The sequence below is a fragment of the Miniopterus natalensis genome, chromosome 1 (assembly GCF_054644295.1).
Source record: "Miniopterus natalensis isolate mMinNat1 chromosome 1, mMinNat1.hap1, whole genome shotgun sequence".
Lineage (NCBI taxonomy): Eukaryota > Metazoa > Chordata > Mammalia > Chiroptera > Miniopteridae > Miniopterus > Miniopterus natalensis.
The window spans coordinates 75,438,901-75,463,927 of record NC_142081.1 but is presented as its reverse complement, the minus strand read 5'-3'; the positions used below and the strand labels follow the sequence as shown (position 1 = coordinate 75,463,927).

Genomic DNA, 25,027 nt, shown 5'->3' with positions numbered 1-25,027 from the left:
CGGGCTGTGAAAACCAGCGGGGACCGTCCCTGAGGGTCGGGGAGGCTGCAGGAGCCCCAGCAGCTCCTCGTAAAGGGCCGGAGCATGGACTGACTCGGATGCGCTCCCTCTGAGCCCAGCACCAGGCAGCAGCCGGAAAGGACCTGGGACATTTGGGGCTTTTTTGTCTCCCCATTTTAGCTAACTGTTTGGATTTCTTTCTATGTATTAGGTTGATCTGCTAGGACTCCCAGTCTTTTGGATGGTCTCTGGTGCAGGCCAGTGTCAGACACTGTTTGTGACGAGCCTTGAGCACCCTGTTTGATGTTTTCCACACTTCACACCTTCTGGTTTCCTCTGGTGTGGCTGGGTGTGTTTGGACAGGACTAAGATATGCACCAAGGTCTGCTTTTCCAAGCCCTGGGTCCAGAGGCAAATCAGGGAGACTCAAAGCACCCAGAGGCTGCTATTCAGTCTCTTAATGAGCCTCAGCTATAGAAACTCCACAGGATGGGGTGGCTGATTGTTATCAGTCTCTTAAGGAGCCCTCAGGCTGTAGAAACTCTACAGGCTGGGGCCAGAGGTTTTCCAGAAGGGCGGGGCAATTGCTCCCCCTCCTCCCCAGGCAAAAGTTGCTTGGAAGGTAAATGTCTGCCTGAGAAAGATGTGCTCTGCTGTATGGGGGAATGACCCAGCACGGGAGTCCAGATGGGTGCCCTCTTAAATCTATTCCCCCAGCTAGCCACCCTGGATTCTCCTCACACTGCTCCAGGCCACTCTGCCTCCCTCTGCTGGAGCCCAAGGTGAGTGGCTGCACACGGAACTTTGCACATTGGCTCTTTCAGAGGGTGCCTGCATTTCCAGCCACCTCTCCCTGGCAAACAGAAACCTGGCTGCTTTTCACAGCCAGTTGTTATATGGGCACTTTTCTCAGTTGTTACTCTGGGCTGGGAAGCGCAGCCTGGGGTTTAGGCCCCAGAGCCCTCAGTGGGAACCCCCACAGCTGAGACATCCCTCTGGACCTTCAGCTGCTGCCTGTGGGAGCCCAGATAGCCCTGTGGCACCTCCACACTCCCTCCCAGTCTCTATGCAGTCTCCACTTTTCCTCCTTGGTTATGAGGGTGCTCTCCAGCTTGTCTTCAGTTGCAGTTGGTTATTCAGGGCGGTTTTTCTATATTTTAGTTGTAATTCCAGTTTGGCCCCTGGAGAATGTCAGTGTAGCTTCCACTAAGTGTTGCCATCTTTGATCTCCCCGAAACTCAGTTCTTATCAGAACTTTATCATTTGAAACAAAAATCTAACGCCTTATAGAAAGTGTCCATCTCTTTCTGAGTTTCCCTAGCTTCTGGCACAAAATAGATTACTTCATAAACATTTCTTGAATAGACAGGATCTGCAAATATAATCCGTACTCATGTGCCTTTTAACCCTACTTCTTATTGATGGGAAATAGTGGTTCTCTTCTAGAATAAAAATGGGGAACACAACTATGAGAGGCTCACAGGTAACAATGTCTGTAGCACCCTATGAATTCCACCAATAAGATTATCATCATAGCCTGGCTGGGTGTGGCTCAGCGGTTGAGCATCGACCTAGGATCCAGGAGATTGGGGTTCGATTCCTGGTCAGGGCACATGCCCGGGTTGTGGGCTAGGCAGCCAATCAATGACTCTCTCATCACTGATGTTTCTCTCTCTCTCTCCCCCCCCTTCCTTTCCTCTTTCTGAAACCAATAAAGATATGTTTTTAAAAAAAAAAAAAAAAAAAGATTATCATTATAGAAGATATCTCTACTAGAACGTTTGCATTTTAAATGAAGAATAGTGCTATAGGCCACAATGAAACATACAGACAAGAAAATGATCAAATTGTTATTCTTTCTGAAGAGAGAAACAGAAAAGATTAGTGAGGGACATAAATATGTAGGTAAGTATTTTCCAAGCATCTAATACATGTCCTTTTGCTGATGCAAAGTATCACAAAAATAAATCACATTGTGTTTTGGTAATTCAGTATCACCTCCAGAAGCTAAAACAAAACAAACCTTAATATCACACAAATTATTTGTTTATTCACTATGTCTATATAATACACTCATTGCTTGGGCAGTTTTATTGCCATTTATGTTAAATGTGATATATCCCCTGACTGTAGGGCTTCCAAGTTAAAAACATTAAAATATCACTCCAGAAATGGCAAAAGGAAAAACAGTTAAATATAACGTGAAAATCTAGGGAAGGGCTATTCTAATCCAGAGAGAATGGGAAAAACATTCCTACTCTGGATTCTCAGACTTCCCAAAACACAGAGGCATGAAGCAAGTGTACTGCAGTTTGTGTGATTAACATCTTAGTATCAAATTGTTCTCTATGGACTGCATAAATGTCTAAGACACATTCTCTATAGAGACTGCATAAATGTTGCAAACATAAGACTATAACCAAACTCGATATTTAATGGGTTCCTATTATACACTAGTGACTTGGCTACATGGAAGCAGCAGCATACAGTGGTGAGCAAAACAGACTTCATCCTTGCCCCCTTGGAGCTCACACACTGATTGGAAAAAGACTGAACAAATAATAGTGTAAAAAAATCTACTTTAAAAACTAGAACATCCCTGGCTGGGTGGCTCAGTTAGTTGGAGTGTCATCCTGTACACCAAAAAGGCTGAGGGTTTGATTCCCAGTCAGGGCACATACCTAGGTTGCAGGTTTGATCCCCAGTAAGGTCATGTACAGGAGGCAACCAATCAATGATTCTCTCTCACAATGGCCCTTCTCTTTCTCTCTCTCCCTTCCTCTTTCTAAAATAATAATAATAGTAATAACAACAACAATAATAATAAAAACATATCCTCCAGTGAGCATTAAAACACACACACAAAGAAACGAAAACTTGGAATAGCTTCTCTGGAAGCAAACCAACAGAGTATATATGAGTGTAGAAAAGAGAAGACTCTGCCTACTCTGGGAGGCACAGAAGACTTTCTTGAGGAAATATTTGACCTAAAAGTAAAAGAATAAGCAGGTAAAAACAAGGAGAAAAGTAGGAAAGCACTCAAGACAGAAGTAGGAAACACATGTCTCCTTCGGGGAACTGGAAGGTCAGTAGGGTTGAGGTCTGGTGTGAGTGCCCCGAGAGGAGGCTTGGAAGGTAGGGATCGAGGGATCGTAGGCCACGTTAGGTGTCTGGGTTACATGAGTGCAAAGTGAAGCTATTAAGGAGTTTTTAGCAAGGACACCACTATCCTGTAGTTGTGGTAAGACTCATTTCTCAGGACTTCAGGATTTTAAAAACAATGTGGAATGGAAAAACTAAAAGGACTTATCTTTGTGTGTTTATTTTCTTAGACAAATACTAATCCAGGCCCTATTCTCTGAAATCAGTCATTTCAGAGGGGAAAGTTTTTGCTGCTGCCTAAAATATTCCAGCTCTCCTCCTGGGGATGAGGTTAGGATTTTTCTTCATTGCAATTAGGTGAGGACATGTAAGTTGTTTGGCTCATAAACTGTGAGCAGAAGTGACGTGCCACCTCTAGGCAGAGGCTTTAAGTGCTAATTCCCCATTATCTCCCCTCTGTTCCTGTGACAAGCAAACTTCCAAAAGTGGCTACTTCATCAGTCAGGTGCCAGAGTAAGAGCAGCGCAAGGAGTGTTAAAGCCAAACCATAACAAACATGTAACTTGAGAGAAATAAACTGGTGGGGTTTCCATCCACTGAAATTTAAGGATTATTTGCACACATAAACCAGCCCATCTTGGCTGATAAAAGGGTACAGAAAATATTAAAATGTCTTTTTTTTTAATGATTTCCTTTGTAATTCTAATTTTCTGTGTTTTATAATGAAAATAACATACTAATGTAGTAATATATGTACACTATATATATAATTTATGAATAAATAAATATATGCTCAAACATCATTTACTGATAAGGATGAATAAAAAAAATTTGGAGATTATCCTCTATATGTTTGAAATTCAGAGGTTTTGACAACTGAACTTGGATCTATTACTGATAATGTGTAACTTCTAGTTTAAGGATAAATGCCCTAATACTGCTTCCTCGGTTATCTGGAATAAACTAATTGCACTTAGAATTCCCTTATCTTAAGAACTTCCCACACATATACCAATTTGGTTTAAAAAGGTTGTAATGGAACAAAACAGAGTGCGAGGCAGACTCATACATGAAAGTCACTAACTTACAAGGGAGATGATATCATACTGGATGTTAACTGGATATCCGTATGGAAAATAAGGAATCTTACCCCCATCTCACACTATACAGAACAATGAATTCCAAATGGATTATAGAGTTAAATGTGAAAGGTAAAACAATAACACTTTTAGAAGAAAACAGGAGAATATTTTTCCAGCAGGACACACCAAAGTACTAAATATAAAAGAAATTTTTGTTAAATTGGGCACTAAAGTTAATAACCTAATCAGTACACATAATTAAGAGAGTAAAAAGACAAGTTACAGAGCAGAAGATGGTATCTATAATACACATACATGACAGGACTTTTATCTGAAAAATATAAAGAACTTCTGCAAGTCAATAAGAAAAAAATCAATACAATAGAGAAAGGAGCAGGAGACTCAACAGGCACTCCATAAAAGAGAATATCCAAAGACCAACAAACATGAGAAAAAGTGTTAACTTCACTTATCAGCAGAGGAATGCAAATCAGAACCACAATGAGATACCGAATATTTATGCACAAAACCTGATTAGAATAAATAAATGTTATGAGTACAACAACAAAAAAACAAAAAAATGCCAAATGTTGGTGAGGACAGGGACAAACTACACTCAGAGTTTCAGTTGAGCATAAACCAAGACAACCATTTTGGAAAACTGTTTGGTAGTTATCTACTTAAACTTATATATGTTTACACTCTGGCACAGTAATTCCACTCCCAGTTATATATTAACAGAAATGCGAACATAACATTCAACAAAAGTCATGAACAAATGTGTTCATAATAGCACTAATTACCCTAAAATGGAAAACTACCCAAATGTCCATCAACAGTAAAATAGACAAATAAATCGTGGTATATTTACATGATAAAATCCTACGTAGCAATGAGAATTAAAGAACTATAGCTACAATCAACAGTATGAGTGCATCATCTCTCAAATATAATTTTAAGCAAAATAAGTCACAAAAATGTATATACTTATAATTCCATTTATATAAAGTTCACAAAGAGGCAAAACTAATCTTTGGTGTTATAGTTTGGGTTCTACATTGGGGTCAGCAACTGAGACGTGGCACAAAGCAGGAGTTTCTGGGGGACTGGTAATGTTCTGTTTCTTGAAAACAAACAATAGGTGTGCTCACTTCATAAAAAGTTACGCCCTTCTGTGTATATCATACTTCAATAAACTGTTTAAGTTTTTAAAAATTGGTGGTCATGTAAAGAATGGTCAATAAAGCAATAAGAATAACTAAAATGATGATTTATTAGGCAGCTTCTAAACCTGCACACAAAACAACCATCTGTTTTAAGTAGAAAAGATTCTACAAAAACAGAGAAGTTGCAGTAAAATTAAGATGTCTTTGGGAGGAACAATCCCTTTTTCTTTCCACCTGACACTCCAAGGAAAGACCTGAAAATAAAAGTTTAACCCCAGAGAAGCCCTGAAATAGTGGGGTTCTAGACCTACAGTGTTTAGTAAGTTGGCCACTAGTCACATACGGCTATTGAGCACTTGAAATGTGGCTAGTCTGCATTTAGATGTGCTGCAAATGTAAAATACACACTGGATATCAAAGACTTAGCATGAACAAAAGGATGTAAATTATCTCACTATATTTTTGAGTTTACAAATTATCCTTTAAGCTTTTCAATTGAAGTATATCATGAATACACATAAAAAATTACATAAATCATAACTGTATGACGGAATGGCCTTATCATAAAGTATACTCATTTACCATAACTCTGTAAAGAAATAAAACATTGCCAGCATCCTAAAAGTCTCCTTGTATATCTCCCAAACACATTCCTAAAAGTACAGACTAGCTAGCCTGATTTATAACACCATAAATTAACTTTGCCTGATTTTGAACTTGATATGAATGTAATCATACAATATGTTTTTTGTCTGTGTGATTCATCTAGCCAAACCATTTACATGTGTAGTTTCTTTTCATTGAGCCTGAAAATTCTATGATGACTCTATCACAAGTATTCATTCTCTTGCTGGATCATTTTTGTCGTCTCCAAGTTTGGGCTATTATAAATAATGCTTCTATGAATGTTTTTATACATGTATTTTTTTGCTGGGTATTATGTTATACATTTTTAACTTCAGTAAAAAATGTCACAGTCTTCCAATGAAGTTATACCAATTTACACTCCTACTAGCAATGTATGAGAATTCCAGTTGTGCTATAGCTTCGGCCTTCCTTCATTTTAGCCAATATGGTGAATACGCTGTCGTATCTCATTGTGCTGCATCGCTCAATTGTCTACCTGGGAACTATGTGGCTCCTGGTTAAAGCTGACCAAAGGTAAAGTGGCATGAGATTTGGGAGGTGGAAGGGAAGCCTTGGGCATTACACTCTAAAGGTTTCCTTTGGTTCGAGGTGCTGAAAGAAAGAGGCAGAGGTGCGGGTGCGTTCCACTTTGTCTTCATTCCTCCTTACCATGTGCCCAGCTCTCCTTTGCACTGTGGTTTTAATTTGCATTGACATAATTATTACTGAAGTTGAGCATATTTTTACTTGTATATTCTCCTCTGTAAAGTGTCTGCTTACGTCTATTTTTTCTACTGATTGTGTTGTTTTCTTATTGAATTTTAAGAATTCCTAGTACTTTTAAATGATTGCATTTAAAATCAACCTTTGTTGGTTGATTCTCAATTTTTATAATGCTTTCATGTTAAGTTACAGTACTTTGAATATACTGAGTCAAGTATATTATTAAAATTAACTTCACCTTTATATTTCTCTTGAACACAGTGCTGCTGTGGACAACTAAACTCTGGTATAGTACTTGGTAGTTCTCCTACCTAACGTTTTAAGGTCCTAATAATGCACAAAAATATTTATCAGGGTCTGTGATTTACGAATATTTTTTTAATGAACAGAAATGAAACATTTACCTTCAAGACTATACAGGACAGATAACTGTTGAGTTTCTTTGCTTTTAATTGAAATTACATCAACTGTGATAACACTCATGTTCAGAAGCTCATACAACAGTCTAACACACACACACACTTAATTTAAAAAGAGAAGAAATTACTTATTAATAAGGTATGCAGACTATGTGGCAGATAACTATTTCAAAACATGGGGTTAGTTGGGAGAAAATTTAAAAGAGAGACTTGAGCATTAAAAATATTAGAAAACACCACTCTATTTCATTTAAGAGTTCTCTATATTTAATGAATTTCAAACAGGGGCAGCTAATACAATAAGAAAGAACACTAGAATATCTACATTACAACTTTGTTGATAAAAATTCTTCTGTTAAAGAATTCATGTCCACACAATCACTCCCTACCCCTGCCCCATAAAAAGTCTTATATCATGTGAATGTATCTTGTTAAGCTGTTTGTGCTTATTGTTGAGCTATTTTGTGTATCATTTGATAGCAGAAACATTAGAAAACAGATGCTTCACCACAGCTTAATTTACATAATACCACCGAGTTGCAGCTGTAAGCATGCTCAATCAGTTTTTAGTGCCTCATCAAATATAAGATCCTTTTTCCTTTTTAACCTCAGCTAGTTTTACTAAAAGAAAGTAAATGCTACATGTCTGCCTAACATCAGCCACCACAAACCTTTTATACGTTATTCTTATGTTAGTCGAATCCATCATTGGCTCAGAAGGGTGTTTCTTTTATTAACTTTTTAAAAATTGACTCTCTTAAAATATCAACACTGCTCTGAAATATTGGCTTTTTGTGTCTAAATGAACTGAATTAATAAGCAGGCTCTAAAGGCCCCAATTTTAATTTCTTCTTGGCATTTAAAACCCAGATTCAGGTAAGTAATAAGCAAGATTTCAGGCTACTATACAATCTAATTTCTCAAGGCTACAATCAGGTTAAATTCTTGCTGGTTGGAACCTGTAGCAAGGATTAAAACTATGGTTTAAGAAAAAATGGAGAGGAAAAACTCACTGTTAAATAGAGAATGACTGACATTAACTGCAATAGAAGTGTTTTTCAGTTCTCCATTAGCCTTGAACCAGTTCCTTGAAGCATGATTTTATAATTTAAAAAAATGAGATGGGTGTTCTTGTTTTTTCTTTCAGAAGAAGCAGTTGGGCATGGAAAGAACAATGAATGGGAGGCTGGGATTCATGCTCCTCTCAGGAACCAACTAACCAGCTCTGGGTCTATGAGATACAACTCAACTTCTCTGTGCCTTGAACTCTAAAATGAAGGTTTATAATGATCTCTATAATATACCACTATAACAATAACATTCAGAGTTACCCTTTATAGTACCATGTGGTAAGGTCTATGCTAAGAACTGAATATATAACCTCATTTAACTACCACAGTAACCTATGAGATCGGTCACAAAACACTAAAGCTAAATTATTTATTCAAGGTCCCCAAATTAGTAAATAACAGAGACAAAATCAAACCAGCTGGGTCACTGGTCTGTATGTGGAAGATGACAAGTAAGTGGACTAGAGGATTTTGTTTATGGGACCAGGTGGCCTGAAACAACTGATGTGTCAATACAGTGGGTGAGCCCAGTTATAAGGGAAGGCCTAACGTGAACCATCTTCGCCACTCACTGATGCAGTTGAGCCTAAGACTTCTCCTGGCCACAGAATTCCCCTTTCCCTTAGTACTCTCATTATACCTCTCCTGACTGTCAACAGAACCTATGATACCTTAACTCCTCCCCATTTTTCAATCCACCAGCTTCCTGTCTTCATTTGTCCACCGAGACAATGAGAGCCCCAATGGTATCCAAATTTAATGGAGACTCTGCTTGTTCCCTGGAGACTCTCATCCTGGGATATTCCATGATGCCCACATTATTAAACCTCAACTCTGGATATTCCACAGAAATGGTAATGAAGAATGTGGACTCTAGAAAGCAGACTGCTTACGACAGAACCCCAGGGGCCCATTAAACAGGTGGATGAGCTATTTAATCTGAAGTGAATTACTTAGTCTCTCTGTACTACAGTTTCCTCATCTACAAATGGGGGAAATAACATGATCGACTTTTCAGAGTTGTCATGACGGTTCAGTCAGTTTACTTCATGTTAATCATAGAGAGCAGCATTCTAGTTTAAAGCACACATGGGCTTCTGAGGGAGCCTGGGGAAGACACAAATGAGCATACGTCTTCAGTCTCTGAGATGAAGATTGCTACCTACCATCTCATAGCACTGAAGAAAAGTCATTTTTAAAAATGGAAAGATTACCCAATTGTGAAGAAGGAAGCCACATGTAACATGTCATGTGCAAACTAGTTAATATGTATTCTTAGAAAGAATTCAAACAGTATTTTACAAAGCCTTCAAAGCCAATAATGAAAGATTCTTTAAATACATCCGAAGTATTCAACTTTCTGGAGAGCCAATCGAGACTATCTGATGATCAGAGGAAAAACTATGCTCAAGGATGAGGAGAGAATATATATGTCCCTTGCCTCTATTTTCACATAAGATCACCTATTTCTAAACTGGTTTTTAAGGCAGGTAGGCTTGAGGTATTAAATAAAATAGGATTTGGACGGTACAACAGATGCTGAGAAAGCTACAAGACTGATATAGGACACATACTTTTTGAAAGCATTCAAGGGTGAAGGTGTAGAACTCCTGGTCCAAACAGATAGCCTACCACCACAAATGGTTACTCTGCCAGAAAAATAGTAAGTCACAATTCCGATTCTCATCACTAAGAACAACGTGTAGGGTCTTCAGGAATAAAAATGGAAAATGGAAAGAAAACATTGATAAGAATCACCAATTTTAGGTTCTAAGATGACCTAATTTTTCTTAGAAGACAATATAATCATTAACCCTTACAAATAAATGTTAAGAAGTTCAAGGCCACAGTAGGATTTTTTGTTTCTCTGTTGTTTTGTTTTTAGACATAGGAAAAGTAACTCACAAGAAAAGCAAAGTTTCTAACTTTCTTTTATAAAATAAGTATTTGCAAGGATGAAATAGTTAAAGAACTTTCAGAATTATTTATAAGGGGAAAAAAATTAGCTCAGTGTCCGGCATTAGGCTTTAATATACAGGGTTGGCAAAAGCAGGTTTATAGTTGTGAGGATGCAGAATTTACTTTTATTATTATTTATTAATTATTGTATTATTTTCCATACAAACTGTAAACCTACTTTTGCCCCACCCTGCATTTGTTGCCAGGTCACCTGTAGCACAGACAGCTAGCTGTTCACCAGAATCCATGGCCTCATCTTTCTCAGCACATAGCTAACTCACATTTCGTGGGCTCCTTGAAAAACATGACATGTGGTCATGTGACTGTGTTTTCGTTAGTGGGATGTGAGTGGAAGTATGTGCATTACAACCAGACCTGGTCTATAAAAATCTCCCATGTACCTGCCTCTGGGGTATCTTTCTGGTCTGCCTGGCTCCAATGAGAATGCCCCAAGGGTGCCTTGGAGTCACATTTTAAAACAGCAGGTTCCAACAGCCTGAGTGATTTTACGGAAGAGGGCCTCCCTGCTCACCTATCCATCTACCAGTACTGCTACATGAGCAAGGCATAAACTTCCATTACATTTGCATCTTTTATAAACTTCTATATAGTTTGAGGTCCGTTTGTAACAGCAATTAGCCTACGTTATTTTATTTAATTAATTAATTTATTTTTAAATGTATCTTTATTGATTTCAGAGAGAGGAAAGGAGAGGGAGAGAGAGAGAAACATCAATGAGAGAATCATTGATCGGCTGCCAGACCGAGCCCACACCCAGGCATGTGCCCTGACCGGGAATCAAACCCTGATCGCCGGGGATCCCAGGTCGACGCTCAACCACTGAGCCACGCCCGGCCGGGCTGCATATTTTAAATAATGCAGAATTTTAGATTCTAAGTAACTTTAGGAACTTAATAAATCTAGATGAAGAGAACAATTTAGGCTCAACTAATATACTAAAGGAATAAGGAACTCTCAAAGACACTCTTTACCTAAATTTTAAAAATTTCTTGTTAAAATTCTTATGAACAAATAAACAGACTTGTCAAAATACCTATGCCAAATACATCAGTACCTGTGGCTTATAAATTTATCTGTTTCAAGATAATATTCTAAATGTAATTATAAAAAGTATCAATTATAATATGACATTATATTGTTACCGAGTGTTTAGATTCTGCCAAACCCTACTGTAGCCTCTATGTGCACTATCTCATTTATTTCTCACCTCAACTCTCTGAGGGAAATATTACTATAATTTCCACATTCTGAATGAGAACACTGAGGCACAGATTAAGTAACTTGTTCAGGTAATACAACTACAAAGTGACAGATCTGGGATATGAACTCTAGCATTCAGACTCCTTCCTTAGCTTACCTCTTTACTATTATATAAAAATGCTTCTGTAAGTGGTACCTTATTGCATAACAATTATAATAAAATTATTAGTTATTTAATTTACAACTATAAAAGAGGTTATATACTTAAAAAATACAGCTCTTGAAGTACTAAAAAAAAATACAAACCTGTATAGAAGAGGCTACATATAAATAGGTAAATAAGGAGTCTGGTTCTGTGAGGAGAGACGGTCAAACATGTCTTGCGATGTGAACAGCATTACAAAGGCCAACACCAAACCACTTTCTCTACCAGCCCCTTCCTTGCCAAGCAGCTTTAAATCATAACCCTCAGAGAATGAGGGCAGGATTTGCGATTGGGACCTAACCTCTAATTTCTAGTTCACTGTTATCCTGAGCAAAAAACCAGCTCCCGGAAGATTTATTAAGGCTAGCATAACTCAATTCCCTTTCATTTTGGTCTTTTTTTCCTAACCACCCTACCCTATGTAATCAATTGCCAGGCTTGCCAATCCTTCCTTCAAAATGTCAAATACATTTATTCCCCTTTCCACTTTCATTGCTATTATTCTAGATCAGACCCTTACTGCCTATCACCTACACCAGTGTTTTTCCAATTTATTAAAACTGTCTTATGATAAGAGAAATGTTTTACATCTTGAATCACTATAAACATATACATATGTGTTTATAACTGAGAACAAATCTTTATGAAATAATACTTCCTCTTCCTAAGAGCAATTTACTCTGCTATTGTTTAAAACTTTGGTTATACCTCTCACAGTGCTGATGCCATGACTCATGGTGGGTCACAACCTGCAGTGTGAATAACTCTGAGCCCTGAAAACGCTTCCTGACTGCCTCGCACTCCCCTGGCTCCTGCCCTGTCTATTCATCCCCACCACACAAGTCCTCTTAAAGCGCTATTCTAATTTTGTCTGCTTCCTATCCAGCACTCTTATGGACTCCTCTAAAAATCTAAAGAAGAAAGTCCAAATTCCTAGCCTAACTCAGTGTTTACGTCTCGACCAAACCTGGGCCTGGCATAGATACCCCTAAAAGTGTTAATTCAACCACAGACAAACTGAATAACCCTAAACACAACTTGCGATTTCCTGATGCTTTTCAGACTGAATTGTCCGCCCCATGCCCCAATATGCCTATGAAAATTCTACTCCCCTCATTCATCCAGTATGTATCTAAGGAGCAGCTATATATTCCAGACACCAGGGGAGGCAAGTGGTCCCTGCACGCACAGCGCCGACAGCAAGCCTGGCGCTGCAAGTGTGAAAGAATGGGCAAGTGTGAGATGGTTACTAAGGGGAAATAGTGTCAGCAGGGTCAGCACAAGTCTCCCAGAGAAAAAGATGTTTAATCTAAGCACCAAAGGACAAAAACGAGCTAGCGGGTGAACAGTGAGGGTGAGGTTTCTTAGGTGGGGAAACAGCATGCTGAGGGCAGTGAGGAGACACACTGTTTGGAAATCTCAGAGAAGAGGGAGACAAGCAACTTGGCTGTGGCAGAGGGAAAGCAAGGCAGAGCGGCCTGTACCTGGGCCTTAGGGATCAGCAGACTGTGGATGGCAGTATCCCCCAGGTCAAATGTCAGCATAACGAGAATGTATCATGTGCCTGCCATATGCCAGGCAACTGAGCACTTAAGGATATTTAAGGCATGTTTTCTCGCCCTCCAGGAACTCACATTCTTCAGTGGAGACTGACAGGCAAACCTGTAGTGGGAGCAGAGCCAAACTAGATATATGTTCAGGTCATTCAGAGAAAGAATTATTAACCTTTTCTGGCAGTTAGGGGAAAACTTCCTAGAGGAAGTAATGCCTGAGCAGGGATTTGAAAAATGAGTATGAGGTCCCAAGCTGACAGTGGCTTATCAGGCAAGGGACCAGCATGTGCAGAATTACAGGGACACGGGCAAAAACCGTGACTGTTACATGAAAGAGCTCCTTGACAGCGCAGAGAAGAAAGCACTCTTGCGTTCCTCAGAGTGCAGGGCCCCCACACCATGACGGAAAGGGGTCCATCCCCCTCACCTTAAGAAAGTCACCAACGGGCTTGTCACAGTGCTCTGCTTAGGGGAGGCACTTGGTACCAGTAAGTATGCATTTGTAGAACAAATATCTATCTATTGAATTAAGATTCACCAAGTAGCCCCTTACATACAGATGGAATAAGAGAAGAAATATACTTTAATACACTATCAGGAGCTGGGGAGGAGGTTACCTAAGAAGGAAGGGCTGCCTAGTGAAATCCCTCTGACTCTAAAAGTTTGGATGGTGGGAGAAAGGCTCAGATTGAGGTGCCTGGGCCTCCCTTGTAAAAGAAGGCAACAAAAAAGGGTGAGAATGACACAACACTTAAAGCACTCACAATTAAAAATGTATAAGATTGAACACATTATTTTTTTTAAAACTGTCTATCTACAAATAGATAATCAAGGATTTGGCAGAGTTGATGCCATTCAGGCAGAGAAAAGAGAATAGTCCATCTCTTCCTCTCCTTCCCCTATCTGAGCCTTGAGTTTAAAGAAGTCATTTAAATTAACTTCGAAATGTTCTTATAAGATTGCTAAACTCTGTCTATACCAATGAATTCTAATGACACCATTGTTTCCATGGTAACTAATGCACTTCAAAAGGAGGAAAAATAGAGAACAAAACTAAAAACCAGGAAAAAAATGGAATAAAGTGGTATAAACAAGGCATAACATTGCTCCTTTGCATTTATGGAACACTTTCTAATTTCAAATGCTTTGCCATTACTTAGGCTCCAAGGCTTTTAAGAGTCAGAAGGATCTGAGGTCAGCAAGTCCACATCCCAGTCATAGCTGGTATTCCCTACACAATGTGGCGGCTGCACCATGGTTATCCAACTGCTCACAGAGCTCATTGCTGGAAAGTTCTCACTCTCAACTGCAAAGATCACTGCAAAGATTACTGAGTACCTATTTTGTTCTGCTGGTTTAAGAGATGATTAAGGCAGTCTACATTTGCCCGGCCAGCGTGGCTCAGCAGTTGAGCATCAAACCTATGATCCAGGAGATCGAGGTCAGGGCACATGCCCAGGTTGCAGGCTTGATCCCCAGTAGGAGGCATACAGAGGGCAGCTGATCAATGACCCTCTCTCATCATTGATGTTTCTATCTCTCTCTCCCTCTCCCTTCCTCTCTCTGAAATCAATAAAAATATATTTAAAAAAAACAACAACAAAAAAACCCTCTAGGCTTATTGCTTAAAAAAGAAAAGCTGGTCTACATTCTTTTAAATTTTTTGCTGTTTACAGGGCAAATAATTAAAGCAGAGGGGTGAAAAAAGAGCTGTACAATCAAGATACAGGACAATGTCAAAAAAGCCAACTTGGAGGAAGTATGCATTTCCAATGATTTTCATTTCCACTCCACTTCAGCCCCACACATCCGTGACCAACCACATGGACCTTCCCGTGATCCAGAACTGCTCCAACTCTGCAAACTCCAACTCCAACATTAACTTTCTGATCACAAGCAACTCGTTCGGTCCCTAACTAATCCAGCACCAACCCTATGAGCCTTGTGCAGCCTAAGAACCTTCCTTGGAATACTTCCTCATGATACTTCCTTGCTGATATCCTCAACTTTTATCCTCCCATGGCACTCACTTAGTGATAGCCTAACCTGGACTTAGTGACCACCCATCCCTCCCTCTTCCACACTGTTATGTTCCATAAGGATTCTCTGGCCCACCTTCTGTCCTACAGTCTAGAGAAGAATCTGTCAGAACAACTGTGACATTATTTACCTCTTTACTTCTAGGGCAGTAAGTGTGAAATGCTGCAGGTAAGTGAAAATCACATAAGGACTGAAAGGTATATATGCAGAATTTGGCAACAATGGTCATTAGACTCCCTTCTAGCAAAGTGCATGTAGGGCTTGCCCCACAGCCATAGTTGCCTCAAGTGACAGCATCAGTCAAAATGGTCTCTTGTAAAACATGATGATAATTTACGGGGGGGGGGGGGGGGGGGGGGGGAAATAACAAAAAAGCTCTTGCTTCTGCTCTTTTGGAAAATTTTTCCCTTAAGGATTTCCTGATGCTTTTGAGTGAGTTGGACCTAAGTCTCCACCTTTATCTTAAAGAATGAGAAGTGAAACATTCACTTATTGCTGACAGCATGGCTGTTATCCTGACCTTGAAGTGGCAGTAACAGACCATTGGCCCTGTTATTTAATTTCTGCCAGAAAGAAGGATTATAGGTTACTTGGTCTCATAATTTTTGGTAGACAGCCCTCTCTCTAACTCTTTGCTGATTTATATTTTAAAATCCCATATAAGTAACTTTATTTAGTTATCTGAGTAGGCATTACTTGTATCAGTTTATCTTGGAGGGCGTAACAGGGAGTCACATTGCTCAAACTAAGTGCTTCATTGAGAGTTTTTTGTATGATGTGGGCATTTAAAAAAAAAGTTTTTATTGATTTCAGAGTGAGGAAGGGTAAGGGAGAGAGAGAGATAGAAACATCAATGATGAGAGAGAGTCACCAATTGGCTGCCTCCCGCACGCCCCCTACTGAGGATCCAGCCCGCAACCCGGGCATGCGCCCTGACAGGGAATCAAAGCTCCATCTCCAGGCTCATGGGTTGATGCTCAACCACTGAGCAACACCAGCCGGACTGAGGTGGGCATTTGGTTATCATCGCTTTACAATGTTTCTAAGCTACAACTCACAAGATAGAACAACATCTTGAGGGGGGAGGTTATCATTCATTTATCCACATATAAAAGCTGTCTCTAAAATACTTTCTGATCACAATTTTACCCCTGCTAATGAGAACACCCTCAGATCACCTGGAAGGTAAGCATACAGGTGTCATCCTTATCAGGCTCCTCAGTTTTCATAAGAGCACGTTGATCCAATCCAGAGCTCCATGGCTGGCTAACGCATACAGCTCTGCGCTAATTGGCAAGCAAGAAGAGGCACGTGTCAAAGAGGATCATTTCCACTCCACCACTCTACTATTTTATACTTTTCAGAAGCTCTCCTGAGAGAAAAATGTTTATGAAAGCTTCCCCGAGAGTCTACCCATTCTACGACATCACTGGATCTTATGCCATACCATAGTCTCATTGAGTAATTTAGCAAAAGTTATGAGTTCTCCCCGTACCAAACAAACACAAAGTGAACATACAACTTAGGAAGGTGGAAGGTGGAGGGGAGAGAGTCATGAGACCCCTGAAGTTAATCCACGGGCTGAAGTCTAAAAAGCTCTGCTCTATAAACTCTAAAATCTATCCCTGAATTAAGCAAGGCCATCAGGGCGCCACATGGATGGAAGCGTCACATTGGCTTTGTCCTGAAATGCTTACTCTAAGCTGTGCGCTTCACAAGTCCACTTGCTTTTGCTGAGGCACAGGAGGAGGAAGAGCCTCTGTTATGGTAAAGAAGATGATGGGACTGTGCTTAGATACACAGGGTTTCTATATCTGAGAATCGAGGGGAGACTTCTGCCTCTCTAGTCTCAGCTCTGCTCCTCCTGAGCATTAAGCTCTTTTTTTAACCTCATGGAAATGGACAGTTTTATAAGTCTTATGTTTCTTTCCCCATGGCTGCTAGAAAATTAATGGTATACTTCTAGCATGTATTTAAGTCTCGCTTCTGACTCCATTTGATTTTAATTGTTCTTTGCCTTATTTTCATTATAGTGTTAATTTGTTCTATGTTGCCATGTTGTATAGAAACTCCTCTGATATCTTTTAGAAGATAGCAATCTATAAATGAGTTACATTGTAGGAGACAGAAGGAAAAAAAGACATATTTTCCACCTGCATTCCCACTGGTTATCTATCGAAGTGTACCTACCTAAATAACTTCCTAAAATACTCTTGTTATTTGTGTGTGTGGGGAGGGGGAGTGTCAGTGAGAGCTACAAGTATTTGAAAGGTAGTACTTATTCAGAAAACTCATACTGGAAGAATATTTTAGAATTCTTTTTGATTAACATAACGTGTATATATGTTTGCACCTATATGTGCATTTTTAAAGTAACCATAAAGTATGGTTATGAAAGCATGGCACAGACTGATAGATCTTGGGGAGAGGGGAGAGGGGAGACGGGAGACGGGAGAGGGGAGAGGGGAGAGGGGAGAGCGGTTGGGCAGAGAAAAAAAAGATGAAGCAGCGTTTTCATACAGACTTCTGCATGGAACTAAATTAAAACCTGGGTTGTATTTCTCAGTGACTTGCTTCTTCAGGTAGAAGTGTCCTACATTCCTGCAACAGTGAAGCATAAATGCTTACAGGCACGTGAACTTTTCGAAACATCTCAGCACCCTTGTGTGCGTCCATCAATGCAATGTCCTGGGGTGTGGAGACAATCACAGCGCCTATAACCAAAAGAAAACAAAAAGACAGAAAAACAATGCTATCATTTAATTCTTTATGGAAAGGTTACTTCCAAAATTATGTTGCTTACATGCTAAAAGAGTCTCCTATATTAACTATTTATGTAATTTGTATAAATTTTACATACATGAATGGGAAGCATAAGGAAACATCTACTTTGCTCTTGCCTATTTTTGACTCCTCACTTCTAAAATTACAATTGACTGACCAGTGATTCAAGATCAGAACTCTCGCAGCAAAACCTCCTTCCCATTCAGACAGCATGCCACAGGGGAGACGCACAGGCCGGCGTACTCTCAAGAAGCTAACAGTCTACTTAGGGAGACCAAGAAATTAAGGATTACGACTCAGTGTGCTAAGCATTGTAACAGGCGTGCCTAAGGTGTTACGGAGATCGAAAGGGGAATAAAGAAAAAACTAATTCCATCTAGGGGAGAGGAGGGAGAAAGTGATCATGGGTGGGGTGAAGAAGCAGGAGAGAAGGAGACACAACAGAGGAAGGTTCCCAGCAAGAGCTGATCCTGAAGCTCAGCTCTAAAAGTCTGTTACAGAAAACTCACCAATGTGGAACACATTGTGGAAAATAATTTGGTGGGGGCAAAACTAGGTGCTGAGCAAAAATTCAGATGCGAAATAGTGGTGGCCTGAACCAAAGCAGCAGTGAGAGTAGGTGAACACGGAGGCTTTCCTGGGTCTCCACTGTCACCCTGCAGAACCCAGATGGTTCTATGTATGACATGGTGCTTTGAGAGAAAGTGAGAGGCCTGGCTATGACTTGCTGTGAATTTCTTAAATTTTGTGGTTTCTTCTAAATGATAACCTGAAAAGTAATTAACACGAGCATATTCTAGAGCACTTGGATAACCATCATCGTATAGCTCAATACACACTGCCATGGCGTCTCCGAGCCAAACCAGCAAACTGGCTCCAAGTGGCAATACTTCGTCATAGCTACTAAAAACAGAGGTAGGATTAACAATAAATAACCGAGTGCACCAAGCGAAAGTCAAATGATATTAGACTACTGTCTGACGGGCTATTTTAAAGAAGTCAGACTAGAGAAAAGTGGCAGCGGAACCAAGTTATCACAAAGCACGTGGCAATATAGGCATGCCAAACTCAAAAGAACTGTGCAACAGCCAGAGATCATCTTGCAATCAGTATTTTCATTTCAGTAAAAACTTCATCTTTCGCACTGAATTAATATAATTTGAATTTTATTGATTTTGTGTTATTTGTATTTATTTTGTAAATTTTTTAAAGTTTTTTAAAAATTATATAAGAGCTATAAGCTTAAGGAATTTTGTTTACACCTAGTTAAATAATCTTATAAAAATAAGTCAATATGAGATATGAAGCAGATTATTTTTCCTTTTGAAGGAAGGTCTATTCATTACTCAAGTTAGAGAAACACTAGCCTTGGAATTCAAACATAATTAGAATTAAAACTTTTTATCCCCTAGCCAAGCGGACCTGTGTGACTAGGACAAGAAACTGAGGTTCTGTTTCTTTATCTACAAAACGGCATAGTAATACTTAGGACACAGGGTGAAATAATTAAATGAACTAATGTACATAAGGTGCTTGACATGATGCCTAGACAAAGGGTAGATATTCAATAAATGGTAGCTGTTGTTAATAATATTATCAGTATTATCTTTATTACTGGTACCAATAAAATGCCTTACAAGTTGCTGAGAAGGTCACTTCCATACTTGCCATCAGGCAGCTCATCCTACCTCTCAGCCTGTTCCGTGGATCACTACAGCCTTCTATTTTAATTTGCTCTGCCCAAGAACCCAGAACCTAGTCAAAGTTCTCTTTCCATTCTTTTAAGATGGATGGAAATCACATCTCTGCAAGTTATACTCAAATCAAAAACTATACACATCCAATATATTTCCACAATTCACCACCTTCTAGATTCTGTTACTAATTTATTTCATTTTTTTTTCATATCCAGGTATTTGGAAGGGATCTAATTCCAATTCCACCTCCATCTAGCAGTGTGACACTAATCTTGGGCAGGTAACTCAGAACCACTCTAGGTCTCAGTTTCCTTAGATGTAAAATTAATGCAAGGACTACACAGTCTCCAAGGTCTCAGCTAGCTCTCTGACGGTATGATTTAGCATTACTTCTTAACTATAGTTTCCAAAACCCTCCCTGTTCAACCTGACTGCCTTAGTAAACTTATTTAAGTGAATGTGAAATGCAACCTCCCCCAAGAATTATGGTCCTTCAATCTCCATATAAATGACACCCCCTTGGCTATTTCCTTCAAATCCTCTCCTTAACTATATACTAGTATATAGGGAGTTTTCTATTGCATTAGCCCTAAAAAGCACCTTTAGCTTTTATATGATATAAACATTTTATTGTTTTAAATATCCTCTGACTGCTATTTGTATTACTGCTACACAATATAGTTTCATGACCAGTTATGATTTTTCTCATTTTTTAAATCAAGCAAAACTAATGACACAGTGACTTGCACAAAACAGGCACTTCACAAAGGATTGGTGATTTAAACAATGTCCCTATATTTTCAAATCATGCCCCTACTGCTGCATGAACTCTTAGTAAGTTACTCCTTGAACTATGCTAATGTACTATATAATCTTGAGTAGCTCACTAAATCTCAACAGGTCTCAAATTAGTCTTCTATATAACAAATCTATTTCTACTGGTCCTATTTAATTTAAAAAGCCGTTCCACTAAAACTATGTAATAGTGTTATAAAAATGTCTGGTGACATTATTTTGATAGGTGTAAGATCCTAGAGAATTAAAGTCGCTTGGTTTTCTCTGTGGAAGGGGTCAATGGGGAGAAAAAGGGACATCTGTAATATTTTGAACAATAAAAAGACAAATGAATAAATAATAAAATAGTCATGGGGATATAAAGTACAGCATAGGAAATATAGTCAATAATATTGTAATAACTATGCATGTTGCCAGGTGGGTACTGGAAATATCTGGGCGGGGGTCAATGTGTAAAGTATGTGATTGTCTAAGCACTATGCTATACACCTGAAACTAACACAAAATAGTTTTGAAAGTAAACTACATTGAGAGAGAAATAAGTTAAATAAATAAAAAGAAAGAAAAAAAGAAAGAAAGAAAGAAAGAAAGAAAGAAAGAAAGAAAGAAAGAAAGAAAGAAAGAAAGAAAGAAAGAAAGAAAGAAAGAAAGAAAGAAAGAAAGAAAGAAAGAAAGAAAGAAAGAAAGAAAGAAAGAAAGAAAGAAAGAAAGAAAGAAAGAAAGAAAGAAAGAAAGAAAGGGAGAGAGAGACTTGGTTTTCTCTGTAGTACTTAACTTTAGCACAGTGTCACAAATAAACATCCATGCCATCTGAGTTTCTTTGTGGAGTAATCTAAATAGTACCTGTCATACATCAATTAATAACAACTTTGTGACAAGGACAATGATCATCTTCCATGTCCCATCAAATGCTCACAAAACATATAAACATTCCATTGGAACTACCAGCCACATTTGTAAAAGATTTTTAGTGGAAGTTTTTTCCCCCTGAAATATATGCCTTTAACTAATAACTAAGCCCTTGATCACAAAACAATCAGTCTTTAGGACACTGCTCAGAGAAAAAAATTTCTAGACTTTTTCTTAAAGAACAAAAAAATAGCTGGCTCACACATAAATAAATCACTACCTCTTTTGCTGTACCAAATCTTAATAATCATGTACGCAACCATTTCTGACTGTCCCTACAATGACTGTTAGCATTTAGGATAAAGAAATAAAGCAAACAAAACCCCAACATCTTTAGTAAAATTAAATTTAATGATTAATCAATCTGTGCATCACACCCCAGATTTTTAAATTTTAAAGAAATTATGTCAATTTTTTCTTGTAAATATATCCTCTAACTTAAATATTGTCTCCAAATATGATATTACATTTTTTGTCTTTATGGTTCTTGGCCTTTTACTTTATAAATTTTTATTTTTCTCAGGGCTCATGGAACATGAACCAATATATATGAACCAATATGAACTAGCTTAGCTTTTTCCCCTTTATGCCATCACTGATGATGTCACTTGTTTTGTGGTAGAGGGTTTGTTAGAAAACTTGTGCTCCCTCTACTGACCATAAGGAATGTCAGTAGCTACAAAGAGAATGTTTAGTTTGCAATAAATGGAATTATTTTCTGGGGGGAAACACAGTATCATAAAACACCTATCTCAAGATGAATTTTCTATCTGTTTTCTAGGGTAAATGTCTAAGTCCAAACAATTAAATAGTATTGTTTATATGCTATTTCCCAAGTTGTAATTTTTTTAAGGCTTTTTTACCAGCTGAGATTTACTACAAAAGCTTAATTTACTAAAAAAGGATTCTGGCAAATAAGTAAACATCCTAAAATATAATTATCTAAAGTATTGATTGCCTTCATTGCAAATTCTCGACTATTAAGAGTAAAATCTATTTATAACTGCGTATATAGATTTGAGTCGTAGTTCAAAGTAGTTAAACATCTAAAATTGGTTATTCCCGATGTTAGGATGATCATAATTACACCAGTGTGGAGCTATAAGACTCTGCCATTCTAAGTCCCCAGGGCACAAACTGTATCCTATTCCGATGCTTGACTGAGACCTTCAGTGTTGGAACCTAATAAATACGTACAATAAAAACTGCTTGTAATTATATCTGGGTGAGTAATTCTATGTCTTACAACTCTTGAGCATATCACCGTAAAGTCAACTAAGACTTAAAAGAACAAATTAACTCCTATATAGTTAATGTTTACAGTGTTCTAATAGTGTTCCTGATTCTCCTTGGTTTATTTAAAGATACTTACAGCCAAAAAAAATAACCATTCAATTTCTGTTAGCTTAATGCAAATAATATCAAATATACAATTGTTTATAGAGTGGATTGGCTTTGGTATTTTTTAGCTCTCTCTTGTCTTTCTCTTCTACAACCCCCAAACTTCCCAAATTATAAACATTATAAACATCAAGAAATGCCTAATAATAGTAGTATCAGATTAAGTAAAACATGATTAAAAAGGTAAAATCACTTCAAATATACTCATATACTATTTCAAAAGGAAATACAAATAATTCTTTCATGAGTCACTGTTTTGGACTCTATGCTCCAGTCTAAAAGAGGAGAGAATTGACTAGTCACAAAGGAGATATGTTTTATTAGTATAAATGAATCATTATTTTGCTCACTTCAGAAATGAATTTTATTACAGGAAATTATGTCCATTGCTGCCAAAAAGAATTAATAAAACACAGTAATTAGTGGAAACCACAGTATTTCAAAAGCACTGGTGAGAGAGAGCCTGTGTACTTTGGAACTTCAAGAATTCCAAGTTCATCAAAGGAATCTGGGTGCATATATGTTATTTAGAGACAAGGACGGACTCTTCAATAATTGGGTCAACAGGTAATGGGTTTCCAATCACCTCACCTTAAAGATGTTCACAAGGAATTCACCAGGGCTATCCAGACTGCCTTTCACTAAGGAACCACTGAGGGAAAGTGAGGATTTCAGAGATTTTAAAGAGCTTGAGTTGGAACCAAACACCTCTTTCGCATATGCTCACACTACCTCTCTTCGTCTTCCTCTTCCTCCCCCTCCCCCTCTTCTTGTCCTCTCTTTCTCTCACTCACTCACTCACACACACACAAACACCACACACATTCTCTTCCTCTCCCCACTTCTAATGTTTCCAGTAAAGTTGAGAAAATCCTTCTTTCCAGTGTTAAACCCATCTTTATGCTGATAAAGTAAACGCCTTTGGGGAGCCTACTTGTACATATATGTCTCTACAACTCAGAAAGCTGTTTTGCTTAAATTTAATGTTTTACATTTCAAATTCTTTTAGATGTGCATATAGCTCAACCTGCCCATGCTCACAGTGAGCCCCCACCAAAGGCTGTTTGTTCAATAACTGAGCACATTCCTTTGTACAAATGTTCTTTCTCTAATACAAACTCGAGAGGAAAACTTCTCCCTGATTATTTAACTCCCTAACTTTATTCAACCAGGTATATTTCAAGAAACAGACTGAGACTTTCTATGGAAGAACTTTGCTCCATTTCCAAATACTGCCATACTTAAGATGTGAAGACATTCTTCAGAGCTGTACTTCAGGTTCTGATCAAATATCTAACATCTATGACCAAGTGCAAACATTTATTTTATTTTATTTTATTTTTTAATTATTTAATTATTTTATTTTATTATTTTATTCTATTTTATTATTTTATTATTTTATTTTATATTTTATTTATTTTATTTTATTTTTTAATTATTTAATTATTTTATTTTATTTTATTTTTTATTTTTTATTTTACTTTATTATTTTATTATTTTATTTTATTTTATTATTTTATTTATTTTATTTTATTATTTTATTTTTTTATTTTATTTTTTATTATTTTATTTTATTTTTTTATTTTATTATTTTATTTTATTTTATTTTATTTTTTTATTTATTTTATTATTTTATTTTATTTTATTATTTTATTATTTTATTTTATTATTTTATTTTATATTTTATTTTATTTTATTATTATTTTATTTTATTTTATTTATTTTATTTTATTTTATTTATTTTATTTTATTTATTTTATTTTATTATTTTATTTTATTTTAGAATAGTTTATTGATTTTTAGAGAGGAAGGGAGAGGGAGAGGGAGAGAGAGAAACATCAATGTGAGAGTGAAACACCAATCAGCTGCCTCCTGCAAGACCCCTACCAGAATCCGACCAGCAACCCCGGCATGTGCCCTTGACGGGAAACTGAACCAGCAGCCTTTTTGGTGTACAGGACAACCCCAACCAACTGAGCGACACAGGCCAGGGCAACCAAGCGCAAACATTTAAAAATGATAAATTGTGGGACTTGTATTTTTTTCTACATGTAAATGTTTAATGGATTTAAAAGTAGTTTTTAATAGGAATCTGACTGTCCATTGGCCATTATACTATTCATTGAACTTTAAAACATGAAGGAGAGCTCCCTATTGCTGGAGAAGAAAAGTGCCCCGGATCCCTTCAGGACTTTCGGTCTTTTGGGCACGACACAAATCCAGTGAGGGAAAGAGAAAAATCTCCTGGATTCCTGCAGGATTAATTTATTAAAA

General features: G+C 37.8%; 1 protein-coding gene across 1 annotated transcript in view; it reads right to left on the bottom strand.

Annotated features, from left to right (window-relative positions):
• The window catches only part of NUBPL (NUBP iron-sulfur cluster assembly factor, mitochondrial), a 186,490-nt gene that overhangs the window by 12,519 nt on the left and 148,944 nt on the right, over positions 1–25,027 (bottom strand). The window contains exon 7 of the mRNA XM_016209492.2: positions 17,796–17,881. Within this exon, the coding sequence (XP_016064978.2) occupies positions 17,796–17,881 (86 nt within the window). The remainder of the gene's footprint in view (positions 1–17,795; positions 17,882–25,027) is intronic.